General features: G+C 38.5%; 1 protein-coding gene across 5 annotated transcripts in view; it reads right to left on the bottom strand.

Annotated features, from left to right (window-relative positions):
- Nucleotides 1-12,761, bottom strand: part of LOC124303041 (homeodomain-interacting protein kinase 2) — a 29,415-nt gene continuing 16,654 nt past the window's right edge. For all 5 annotated transcript variants that reach the window (XM_046759759.1, XM_046759756.1, XM_046759755.1 and 2 more), the window contains 15 exons: nt 12,577-12,669; nt 11,905-12,123; nt 11,432-11,804; nt 11,107-11,324; nt 10,646-10,969; nt 9,699-9,893; nt 9,437-9,583; nt 8,583-8,804; nt 7,587-8,032; nt 7,324-7,413; nt 6,498-6,764; nt 6,215-6,374; nt 5,693-5,916; nt 5,030-5,347; nt 1-1,763 (listed from right to left, as the gene is read on the bottom strand). In XM_046759759.1, the coding sequence (XP_046615715.1) occupies nt 1,565-1,763; nt 5,030-5,347; nt 5,693-5,916; nt 6,215-6,374; nt 6,498-6,764; nt 7,324-7,413; nt 7,587-8,032; nt 8,583-8,804; nt 9,437-9,583; nt 9,699-9,893; nt 10,646-10,969; nt 11,107-11,324; nt 11,432-11,804; nt 11,905-12,123; nt 12,577-12,669 (3,495 nt within the window). In that variant the 3' untranslated portion in view covers nt 1-1,564. The remainder of the gene's footprint in view (nt 1,764-5,029; nt 5,348-5,692; nt 5,917-6,214; nt 6,375-6,497; nt 6,765-7,323; nt 7,414-7,586; nt 8,033-8,582; nt 8,805-9,436; nt 9,584-9,698; nt 9,894-10,645; nt 10,970-11,106; nt 11,325-11,431; nt 11,805-11,904; nt 12,124-12,576; nt 12,670-12,761) is intronic.

Here is a 12,761-nt window from a genome sequence, read left to right as displayed (position 1 = left end):
TTTTCAGTTTACGTCTTTTCTTATAGTTATTGTTGTTGCTAACAACTGTTAAAATAATATTTTCAGGTGTTTATGATACTCGAAATATATACCATAAGAAATGCAATCCCACCCACCCAATAAATATCTATTACACACTGCGCTTGCTAAGAATTTTTGGAGGTAACGGTAAAAAAAAAAGCAATGACAGAAACCTTGCTTATGCGCCAATTAGTGTAAACGGAATTTAAAAATTTGATTAAAGAATGGCCACGATAATGGTTACAATCCATTAACTCTATTTTGCTTCACATACTAAGCAGTTTTATTTCAATTTTTTTTTTCCGTTTCTTAGATAATAGTTTGAAACATTTCTTCCCCTAAATTAAGTCCCATTAATGTTCGGCTTTCACAGCAAGCAGCGTTTAAGTTTTCGTTAATTTGTTCCTTAAAAAAGCAGCCTGATAGTTTTTTTGACGTGGCCTATATCTACAAATAAATTCCAGTTCGTAATTTGGTATTGAGGACTATATGTGTGTATATATATACACATATATATCGTTAGAAATATTTACATTTGCATAGCTCCTCTTCCACATTTATTATTTATGAAACTAACCCCAGCCATTTCTTAAATCCTACATAGTTTTTTCAAACGACTAACAATATTATATATATGTTTTTTTTTAGCTCTTTCGATAATCCGTAACGTCTTGATTTTCCGACGGATTGTTGCTCCCTCGATACCGGTCCTTTTACATATTGGTTTACATATACACTTAGTTTCAGACTTATCTTCTTGATGTTTATTTTCACTTCTTTATTCGATCGTTTTCCTTCGTCATTAATGATCAGCATCATCATCGCTTCTAAATTTGAACTATTATATAATTTTTGAATAAACCGTATTTACTCTCATTTGGAGTAACACCTGATTTTATTCTCTCTCCCTTTCACTCTCACTCTCACTCTCACTCTCACGCTCACTCTCACGCTCACTTTCTTGCTCTCTCTTTCTCATTGTCTCTCACACTATTTACAATTAAACTGCTAATAAGAAATCATCTGCACTTAAGTTAGCACTAATGCATTAACTTGACTACCGATTAAAAATAAACGAACGAGACTCTCCTCTGTTTGTGTTTGACTAATTCTGATCATTTCGCGAAAGTGTAGTTTATCCACCTTTCTTTTATTTTAGTATCGTAACCCATTATTTCATATTCTACACTGCAGACAATAATAATAATAATAATAATAATAAATTAAATTGTTATTATTATTTCACACACACACACACACACACGCACGCTTACTTAAAAACCCTACTTGCGAAATGATCGATATATCGATTATACATTGTAGACATGAGGCAGAATTTTACAAAACATGGTAACATTGTTACGAATTTTGAGTTTATTTTCTCTCGTAGTGTATTTTTTTTTTCGTTTGTCAATTTTCCTGCCTTTCATTTTCGTTTGAAAAACATACGAGTTGACTTAACGTCTCGGAGCGCCTCAACGCCGTGTGATAACTTATATTTAGTAATCCAATGAAAAGCTGTCGCTTTTATTGATATAAACAATTATTCAGTAAACCACAAGCCAGAAGTCTGGTATTGATGCTTAGCTGGCGATAGCGGCGCCAATCCGTAAACAGCCGTCGGCTGCATATGAGCAGGAAGCGGATGCGCCGCATGACTAGCCAGTAGCGGTCTGGCTGAACTGTGATGAGCAGGTGGCGGTAATGCTCGACTAGAATCATACAACGTTAATGGTGACGAGCTGTAAAAAACCGGATAATAACCACTTTAGAATATTGTTCGACCTTCAACTCGATATTGATTAATGTTTAAAACTTCTGGAATCTGTTTTTTTGCTCTTGCCAAAATATCATGTTACATCGCATTGTTGCCAGACTGATTACTTTAGGTTTAGCACTACACGATCAATTTTTCACAGAAATAAAAAGTTTTGACCAATCTTGATCCCTCACTCCTTTCGACTTTACCCTTATTCTTCACGTCATATTATTACTCGAAATGAAAAGCCACGATACTTTTTTCTACACATTTTTGGAGTCGTCTCTGACCGAGAAAAATGGTTTCCTCTATTCCACAAATAGTCGAATTTAGTACAGTTCTCTGCCGGTTATCGTTTCTAAGACTGCTCATTTTCCAAATTCAGAATATATCTGTCCAGCTACCTGTAGTGTAAATTGCAAGTGATTAAATAATCGTGTCTATCAATAGATTATGTCAAGTTTCAGCCGCAGAACGTTCCCTAATTTGAAAAAAATAAAACAAAGTGTATTATTAAAAATAAAGAGTAATTGTATAGTTATTTTGCAATGAAAGTGCATTGCAATGGCTCAAAAACTTTTTGTTATGTTCATCAGAATGGTAATTCAAATGCACAACTTTATTGCCATGCGAGTCATTACAATACAGCCTAAAGATCACAAGCTATAACCTAAGAAGTGAAAATGGAAAATTAGTACATTACGATACGAGTGTGCAAAATAGGTGATTTCTACACCAGCGGAGTTCGTCGCCGAGCGCAGCAAGAGCGACAAAAGAGCAAGTGTGGATACACCTATGCAGCGTACGAGTATCGTATACTATTTTTCCTATTAAGTTGCGCAAAGTTCGTCCCATATTTTATTATTATATAAAAGGTTGTGATGTATAGAGCGGCGGCACAGAGCCACTGGGAAGGGGGGGGGGGCAAAGCCCCCCGTGATCGCAAGAAACTAAATTAAAAAACTAATATAAATTTATTATATTTAAAAAAAATTCACTTTTACACGTTATATATTTACACGAACTTTGTACACCATTCATTTTCATCAGCTCTCACTTGACAGTGTTCTTTCAAAAGAACGTATGCGAAGCAACTGATAACTTTCGCGTTCTTTGTCCGTTATTAAAGAAATGCAGAACGTAGAACGCAAGTTTCGACAGGTCGTCTTCCAAAGAAGACAAAGACGGCGGGATGTTAAAAAACCGGCGCTCGAGCCAGCAGCGTTTGCACGAGCGAATGTACATACATAATGTAATAACATAAGTACGCCTAGGTTATCGCACGTACATTCTTATGTATTCCCGCACGCTCTTCTCAGCGTATGAGAAACAGGCACTTTGCGAGCGCAAATGTGTGCGCAAAACCGAACTATGCGCACGATAATAGGAAAAAATCCATTCTCGCTCCAGGGTGGATTTGAAACTATGAAAGAATCGTGGCTTCGTATTTGAAGTAATAGTGTAAGGTGAAAAAGTAAGGTCGAAATCGAAAGTTATAAGGGCCAAACGTTGTTGAAAGCCCCATAGATACAAGATTCAGTGTGAAAAAAAAAAATTCATCATGTGGGAAATGTAGTATGATAAAAGTTCATAATACAATTGAACTAATAGTTAAGGTTCGAAATTCGAATTCAAGTCTGCTCAGAATGTCTGGCGTCAATGGTATATCAAATTCCCAGAGATTCCATGGTTTTCCTGGCAAAAATATTAATCTTTTCCATGGCACATTTCAATCACCATTTCCAGCAAACTCAGTTTTCTGTTTCTCTTTCTTCTCAATTGTATGGTCAATATTTTTTTACAAGTTGAAATGGTCAACCTGACTCAAACCTCATCTAATTTTGCCCAATCTCAATTACTTTAACGTTTCAAAACACATGTATTGACATGAAACAAAACCGTACCTAGCCATTAGTTTAATTTACAAATATGTATCAAGCAGTGTGATTTACTTCTGGTCCCTAGGTATTGGAAAAATTTTTCGCAGGTCTAACCGGAAAACCATTTTAAAAATGCCTCTTTTGAAGATTCTCAATGAACCTTTTTGACGTGCAATCGGAGCATAATAGTGGCCATCAAGAAACAAAATTTTTCATCAAGTTTTAATCCCCTACCACTTTCATTTAACCATATCTCATTGGCCCTGTTATATCAGAGAAATTTTACATAATAACGTTATTAAAACACAAAACAAAGATACCTTTTTTTTCACCCTGGCGGGAACTCTAAATATGGAAACATTTTTGTTTCCGATTTTTCTCTGTGATCGAGTCACGTTGCATCCATTTTTTTTTCATGAGCATTCTTTTTAAAAAGTGCAGGTATTCTTATTTTGTAAACGTTTTGATAATAGCATGCTGTTGTTAAAAAAAAAATGTTGATTTACATTGCATGTGAAGGTGCTTTAATTATGGTAGAAACACACGAGTGTTTTTACCAGTATGTGAACTTATTGGACAATCGATTAGACGTCAACACATAGTTTGAATTAGTTGCATCAAATTTTATTCATTATCACATTAAATATAATTGCACAGGGTAATTGTTTATTCTGAGTTATATGCGTGATTTGATAGTTTGATGGTGAGGCATTTGATTTCTACGTATACGAGAATTCCCGAGCCGATTTCATCAGTAAAAGTAAAATATAAGGTCGTATAGTTTTTAAAAGCACTTCTTAAGAACCAATGACGGTAGATATAACTCGATCACAGTGAATAGTTGAAAAAAAATTCTCGTATTCTCCCCTATTCCGAGTTCCAGCCAGAATAAAAAAAATATATATACATCATAGTATGTATTTTCGTACATCTTCATCGCAAAATTTTCCCAATCTACCAATTCTTACGGATGAGGGTTAAATAGGAAAGGTACATGGTTGAAACTTGATGATAACTTTTGTCTCTTCGTGGCAAACATATTGCTCCAACTTCAAAAAGCTTCTACAGCATTTATGACATGCTGGTTCTGAAAGAGCATTTCTGATAGAATTAATGAAACGTGTAGTCACATTCCCTTATATTTGTTTACTGTTTCCAGAATTCACAATGAAATTCCCCAATTTTCGAGAAGTTCCCTTGATGCTAGACATCCTGTAAGGTACAAGTCTGCGACAATTACGCAAACAGAATCTGCGCGTAGCATATTCGCACAAAGCGAACGAACTGTTACATTGTTGAAAAAAAAAAAAAAACTTCAAACATGATATAAATATAAGAAAGCTATAATAATATAATGAAAGATACACACATGCATGCATCTACTAGACGTCTAGGTACCCACCCGGGTGTGAATCCCTGGTAGGTGGGCACTTGCTGTTGCTGAATGGCGCTCGGTGCCTGAGAAGGAGCTGCGGTAACATAAACCGCAGGTGGGGGCGCCACAGGATGTCCCCGTGATCGTACGTGGGCATATTCCTGATACAGAGGCTGACCCAGGTGTTGGGCACCCCCAACTACCGGGCCAGCAGCCGGGCTCCTACCCCCACCTCCTCCACCTCCTGGGCTTAGATGAGCCGGATGACCGTGGTGGCCGTGATGAGCCGCCGAACCCACCACTTGGGTCTGCCTGCAAAAGCCACAAACAAACCCATACCTTCATTTAATGCCAATTTCTCATGCTTCTTCTAATCGACATCATTGTTATACTCTTGCACCGAGTTTCCAGTCTGTGACATGTGTTTGTGTGTTGGGAAGGAATAGTTTCGTATCGTCTTTTGTTTGCCAGTAAACGTCGAGCTGGTATATGATATGTACGTGCGGATAAAATTTTCCACAATATCCCATTCCATTAGCGCACGAACAACGTTCTTTGGTTTAATAATAATCGTTGAAAACATTTGAATGTTTAGACAAAGGAAAACATCAGAGTAAAGGTCATAGAAATAAATAAAGAGGAAAATTGAGCCTTTACCTGTACTGATGAACGGGATTTGCTACCGTCCATTTTTGATGATCCCTCGAATGCGCAGCCGGTGGTTGAACGTACTCGTGTTTGTATTCGGTTCGTTTACCAGGCCAAGATACGCGCTTGTCGGCACCCGTTGTGTAGACTATATGTTGTTCCTGAAGGTGGGGATGAGCGCTGCTAGTAGTCACATACTGCAAGAAGTAGTCATGCATGTCATAGGCGTCATCCTAGAAAAATATTTCCCAAAAAGAGAAACGTTAATAAATCACAATTTTCTATTATTTGACCGATATTTCGTCCTTCGGATGTTGTTGACTCTGAAATTCTACTACTCTATACACGGTGAAATCAATTCACCCGTGGAGAAAACAAGCAAAAACAAGAATTTCATCGGTCCGATACATCGAAATAAAAGATTGATGTAGGGGAAAGATTTCATGAATATTAATACCAACACCAAAGTACCGACTATCAGAAATCACAGATTGACTAACAATCGAATGTTAAATAATATGATAGACCAACCTGATAAGTTGGAGGTTCTTTGCAGGCAGGCGCGTGGCACGGATGTGGAGCTAGATATTCGACGCCAGGTTCGGGCTTGGTGGCGACGTTGATCATGTTGCATTCTGACTGAACTTTGGCCAGTAGTCGTTTTTTCTGGGATTGCGAAGAGTAGCCAGAACTGTTTTATGGGATGAGAAAATTTAAAACAATTCATTGGAAAATGAATTTTATTCGTCTTTGTTGATGCATTTTTATCGGTTTGTCGCAAGTATTAACAGTGAAGAAAGAGCGATTCTGTTACCTGACATGATGCTGAGGCTGTGGTTCGTGCTTTATGTGTTGAGCAGGCTGCTGATGCTGATGTTGAGGGACCTGCTGATACAAGTGAGCATGAACTCGACCTGGACTTGCCTCCCCATCACTGTCACCCACCGTAACGCAGCTGATGACATTCTTACGCTGCGCCCTTTGAGAAGAGCTGTGCGAACCACTGTGACCGTTTGTATGCGTCTGACTGCTCGAATGAGTCTGGTGCGAGCTCTGTACAACACGAGGCGTAGACTGCGTGCTGTAAAAAGAATATCTCGAAATGTAAATTTAATAGTTGTCCCGGGACTCGGTTTTTTTGTCACCAAATTCATTGTTAATGTCAAATATATCTGTGTTAATTAATAAAAGTATCAGACCACATGTTAGTATACCGCTATTTTCCAAATTCCACAACCAGTAGAAATGGGTGAACGTGAGAAACACGATCGCGTTTAGAAAAGAAATTGTTACAATTAAGCTACAATTGCAGACCTGCCAGAAATTAAAATATACTGACCAATGATGATCTAAGTACCACTTTTTTTAGTAACCATACAAAATCAGGAAAACTATAAGGAAACTCGATATTTTTTGGTTAATTCAAATTTTGGCGATTCCTTCACAAAGAAAGAAGTAATGGAAATAAATTTGGTGGATGGCCTGCAATGAATTATAAGGTTAGACTGATACTACAAGTGCAATAGTTCTGATAATGACACCAGTTATTCATTCGCCTCAAAGTATTATATCTGTTACAGATTGAAAACCGAAAAAAAGTACCCACATAACAGGTTGTTTATTCTGTTGTATAAATATACCTTCGAATAACATCCTCGCGAACAGGCCTTCCATCGCCAGACAAGCGAGGAGCCAAACCTTGGCAAGCCCCACATTGACGGTCTCCGCAGCTGTCAATAATATTCATGCATAATTCTACAACTATCTAAAAAAGTCATCCTAACTAAATGTGTAAAACGTTTATGAGAAACGCAACCTGTGTTCAAAAAATTCATTACTTAGTGATATGTAAAACTTATATCCTATTTTGTAATATTATAAACAAGACATTATCATCACTCACCATTTGCTGGGACTTTCGTCTTCGCTGTCGCTTATGGTGATGACGGAAACAGCTGGCGAAGGTGTATCATGTATGGTTATAGTCTGCTGCCTAACAGTTGTAACCTGTTGATGTTCACCAGCATGATTGTTACTTCCGTGTTTATTGCTACTGGTGTTGCTGCCGGTGTGATGATGAGACTGATTGGTCTGTTGCTGCCAGTGACCATTCGCAGGAGAATGACGCCTCATATTGCTGGGCGGCGTACTTTCTTTGACTCTCTTCTTAACGGGACTCAACTGCTGAGTTTCCTTCTTGTGTTCATGTCTGTGCTGCGGCTGTTGCGGCACAGTCAAGTGGTGCTGGTGATGTTTTGTCACGCTTCGTTTACCCCAGCTTTGTGACGGGTGTTCGACAAGTGCGCTCGTGTTGTAAACTTCAGTTACCGGGAACACGGGCCTCTGATCCTTGCCCGAAACAAGGAATATTAGTTCAGAAATTCGATTTTCTGTTTGTTGTTTTTCATCCGTCAGAGATATTAGGATAATACAAGATAAAGGAATGAGGATTTTCTGGCTACCTGATCCCTCTGGGGATATATTTGCACATTATTAATACGACAATTTATAGCGTTTGCCTATGAATATCGTATATCGAACCTGAGAATTGTTTCTTTAACCGCAAAATTTACCCGACTCCTGTTTTGACAGTAGATATTTCACAATTTCTTCCATTCTAAACGAAATCCTCTTCCCAAGGCATCTAACACACAGGCTAACATTCGTCTCTTGCCTCTGCCGTGTCTCAAAGATCCCTTTATACAATATATATCGAGCTGATAAAGTTTTACATATACTGTTTTTATTTTCGAACACTAATTGCCCAATAATTACGTTAAGTAAAAGTGTAATCAATGTTCTCGGGAGCAGATAAGCCAGTGGAAGAAAATTCAAGGCATTAAATTTGGTATTTTCCAAGTATGGTGCGATGAAAATGATTGCCCAAAATGAATCCTACCTGCAGTATGGCTGAACTGTCGACGATAAGTGGTCTGCCCCACTCCCCCGCGTCGCTAAGCAGGGGTTGTTGTATGGCGGCATGTTGAGGTGGTAATTGTTGCCAGGAAGGTACAATGGCAGCCATTTGTCGACTACCACCTGGCCACGACGTTTGTACCGCGTTCTGTAACCCAACCATGGGATACTTATGTACACACGGGAGGATGTTAAATTTAGTTCTCTTGAAAATTTTCGGTGGTAAGATTAAAAAAAAATAAAATAAATAAATAAAATTGTACATAAAGAAGTAGCGGCATACTAACGTTTAGAAATTAACATAAATTTTCAAAGCGTCGCTATGGATGTTATTATATTCATAAGAAAATAAGAGTGTTAGCGATATGAAAAATAGTTATTTAGAACAATTTACGTGTTCCAGATATTAACTGTTGTAAACTTTGTGAGTGCGAATCATGAAGAAAGAAGCAAAGTAAACATATTATTATTCCGTTGAGTATTGGTAACTACAGGATTGGGATGGGATTCAGGCGGTGCAGAGCTTTTAGCTTGCAAATGGTTTTACAAGAAGTGGTAGTAAACCAACTCGTGCAATGTACTGCGGCTCAATGACAACAAAAAAAGAAAAACTAATAACTATTCTTTTTTTGTTCGATGTGTCTGGACATATTATTCTCAATATGAGAGTGAAAAAACCGACCATTGAGAGTAAAATGTATGAGTAAAAAAAACGTGCCTAAAAGCCGGCAAAATAACCTGCGACCAGCGCTGCTCAGAAAGCTTTGCTGAGAAAAGCGACAATATATAGGCACTAGAATAAGAAAATAATTGAATAATAAATTCTGTGAAACTCACCGTGAGTAACATTTGTCTGCCACTTTCCACCATGGAGACTGGAACCGCAGCGTATTGTTGTTGCGCTGCTGCAGCAGCAGCTGCGACAGCTTGTTGAGATATAATGGACGGCTGGATTTGTAGGGGAGCTTGCTGAGCTTGAGGTGGCTGTGCAAGAACAGTTTCTCACAATTATTAACCAGATTCTTCTTTACTTTGCTAATATATATTCTATTTGCTTGGCATTCCTATGAGAAATCATGGTGTCAATGTGTTTCTTTACCATTTCGACACTGACCTGTGCAACAACAACATGTTTTGCCGGACTGGGCATCGGCTGGTAGCCCGGCGGTGGGCAAAGAATCCCAGGTACCAATTGGTGTGGGAAATCATGCACTGCGCCACGACCACTGTTCGAACCGTTGGACGAACCACTGTACTGCGTCGCTCTCCGACTGGTATTTGTGTATATTTGATACTGTTGTCAAATAGGAAAAGAACAGACTGGTAAGACACAGTATGTAATAACAAAGACAAAGGTTCAACTTTGAATGCGCAAATTTTTTGTGATTCAATGAGTATTATTTCAATAAACCGAATATTACTCATTATCACAGGATATCTTATTTAGAATTTCGTTATCTTTCAGACGGTATTCGAAAAAGTTCCAGCTCAAGTTTTCACGATTCATGATTTTATTAGTAAATTTTTACGACGGTCGATTAGTCAATAACGTAATTTTTTCCCAATCTGTAAAGCTGATTGCCTAAAAAATCACAAATACAAATCGAACTAGTGTACGAGTTGAGTACGGATTTTCATGGTGGAATCGGTTACCAAAAAATTCTGTATTGCGATTCTGTGTATAATATGAGATAATGTTATAAAAATGAAAATATAAAGAAATTCTACGATCCTTGTATATCAGCATTTTTCTATAATACACTTCAGTCTTTTTGGGGCATAACACATTTTTTTTTTGTAGAATGTAAAAGAGATAATATGTATTAAAGGGGTGCTAATATGAATTTTTAATATTTTAGAAAAATCGTTTTAACACACTCTAAACTGGTGTTAAAGTGCTGTCTTATTTACTCTTCTTTTTAGAGTAAAAGCAAGCATTTTTGCATGCACCGGTAGAAAAATCGAAAATTTTTAAATGTGCAACACCCACAAGCCGTGTTACATTTCGCAACAAACGAATAAGTGTGAAAAAAAATAGATATTCACCAGATTGTCATATCCCGATGGTGCTGTGCGGTGTTCCCTAACGAGTCTCTGCACCTGATTCGTCAGTTGATTGTTGAAGGTGAGAGTGACTGCGCTTCCGTTTGTCGTCGGCACAAAATTGGCAACCAGCGAAGTCGGTGGCGCTGGCTGAGGCGCAGGTGGGGCTTGATGGTGAGCTGGACTGGCGGTAAAGTCGCCAGCTCGTCTGCAGACCTCCATCATTTGTACAGAGGCTTTGACATTGTTGCAATGAGCGTAGTCGACGAGGTGAGCCAGCGTTACGAAAGCATGGTTCAAAGCTTCTCCTGGTGTGATTCGGCGCTCCTTAGAAAGTAAACGAATTTTACGTTTCACTCTATCGTTGGACAAAAAGCTCTAGCCAAATCTGACCGGCATTGAAATGATTTTTCGTCGACTGTTTTATCGACACCGATCGAATTTAAACGTGAATTAGATATTACTACCTGGTCCATTGTGAGCATCCTCTTCAATAGATCGATAAACTCTCGTCTGTCCGCTTTTTCCGCGCATAACTGACCCCCTTCCAAATCGGTCGGAACATTCACCTGACCAATATCGTCCAAGCAGTTGAAAATGTATTTTCTAGCCTCCTTGGACTTTATTCCAGTCTCCTGCTCGTGTTCTTCTGGAGTCTTTAGCCTCCAGAATGGATACGTGCCTGAAAATGGATACAGATATTACTATTACACTTCGAATTGAATAAAAATGTCGAGGAAACGACCAGGATTTTTATGTACTGGTAACTAATTGATCGAGTAAACTTACTGTCCATATCTCTGTAGAAGAATTTCGTAGTTTTACTAGCGTTATTCAGCATGTGTTCAGTGGGAAGTCCCTGAGTTTGACTGATGTAGCGTATCTGATCGTATTCCGAACTGCCTGGATACAATGGCCAACCGAGAAACAATTCAGCCACAACGCAGCCTAGGGACCACATGTCTATCGCCTCGCAGAAAGGAAGTCCAAGTATGATCTCGGGCGCACGATAGTAACGGGATTGCAAGTAGGTATTGCAAACGGCTTTTGAAACGTGAGAGGCAGAACCAAAGTCAATGACTTTAACTCGATACGGCTGTCGCACAGGGTCTACCAGCATTATGTTTTCAGGTTTAAGATCGGCATGGATTAGACCCAATTGCTGAAAAAATAAAGACGGAATAGTTAAATTTGTAGAAATAAAAAAAGAAACACAACACACTGTACGAGCAAACAATTGTACAAAAAGTTTTTATATTTACCTTGAGTTTGAGAAGAGCGGTAAGCACTTGTTGAAGAATTGGCCTGATGTACTTTAAAGGAAGTGGTGAGAATTTATTTTGCTTTAAAAAATCATACAGGTTCTGCTCAAGCATTTCAAACACCAAACAAGTATGAGATTTGTGCTGAAAACATTCGTAGGCACGCACAAAGTTGAACTCGTCCGCGTTTTCCTGGCTAAGACGTGACAGGATGGAGACCTGAAGAAAAAACGACATTACGAGTTTCGGATTTGTCCAAGGAAACGGAGGAGAAATTTTGTTCCGACAATCAAACATTGTTTTTAGGTACTCTTTGACCCATTTCAGCACCTTTGACAGAGAAGCTTGCATAACAAAATTGGGGAAAGTAAAATGGAGGTCATAATGTTGTACGTTTTTAGGGGCGGGCAGTTTTTCCCCCCCCCCAAGTTAAATGAAAGTTGTTGACCTATTTAAGCATCCACCACTTTGGCACCAATTGAACACGATACTCTCTTGTCTCAGTGCTCTCGTTGAACATTAGTACCAAAGATTGAATTTAATGAAACGAGTAAATGACACTGGCAGTAAAAATTATACAACAATCGTTTGCAACAATTTTTTTTTAACTGTGACTGAGATTGATTCCCAACAGTACAATGAACTGGAATATAAGACAATCAAGTAGCTCACCTCAATCTGGCCTTGGCGCGCGTACGATGGATGATTCTTCAATATTTTAATGGCTACTATTTCGTTTGTACCCTTTTTCCAGCATTTCACGACCTGAAAACACATCAACAATGACCACGAGAATGTTACTAAGCTGTATAGCTGGGAGGTGAGTGATCAATGCTAGAAATGACTTGCGAGAGAAG

Source organism: Neodiprion virginianus, chromosome 4 (assembly GCF_021901495.1).
Source record: "Neodiprion virginianus isolate iyNeoVirg1 chromosome 4, iyNeoVirg1.1, whole genome shotgun sequence".
In the NCBI taxonomy this organism is placed as follows: domain Eukaryota; kingdom Metazoa; phylum Arthropoda; class Insecta; order Hymenoptera; family Diprionidae; genus Neodiprion; species Neodiprion virginianus.
Note: the sequence above shows the minus strand (reverse complement) of the source record. Positions and strands in the feature narration are given on the sequence as shown.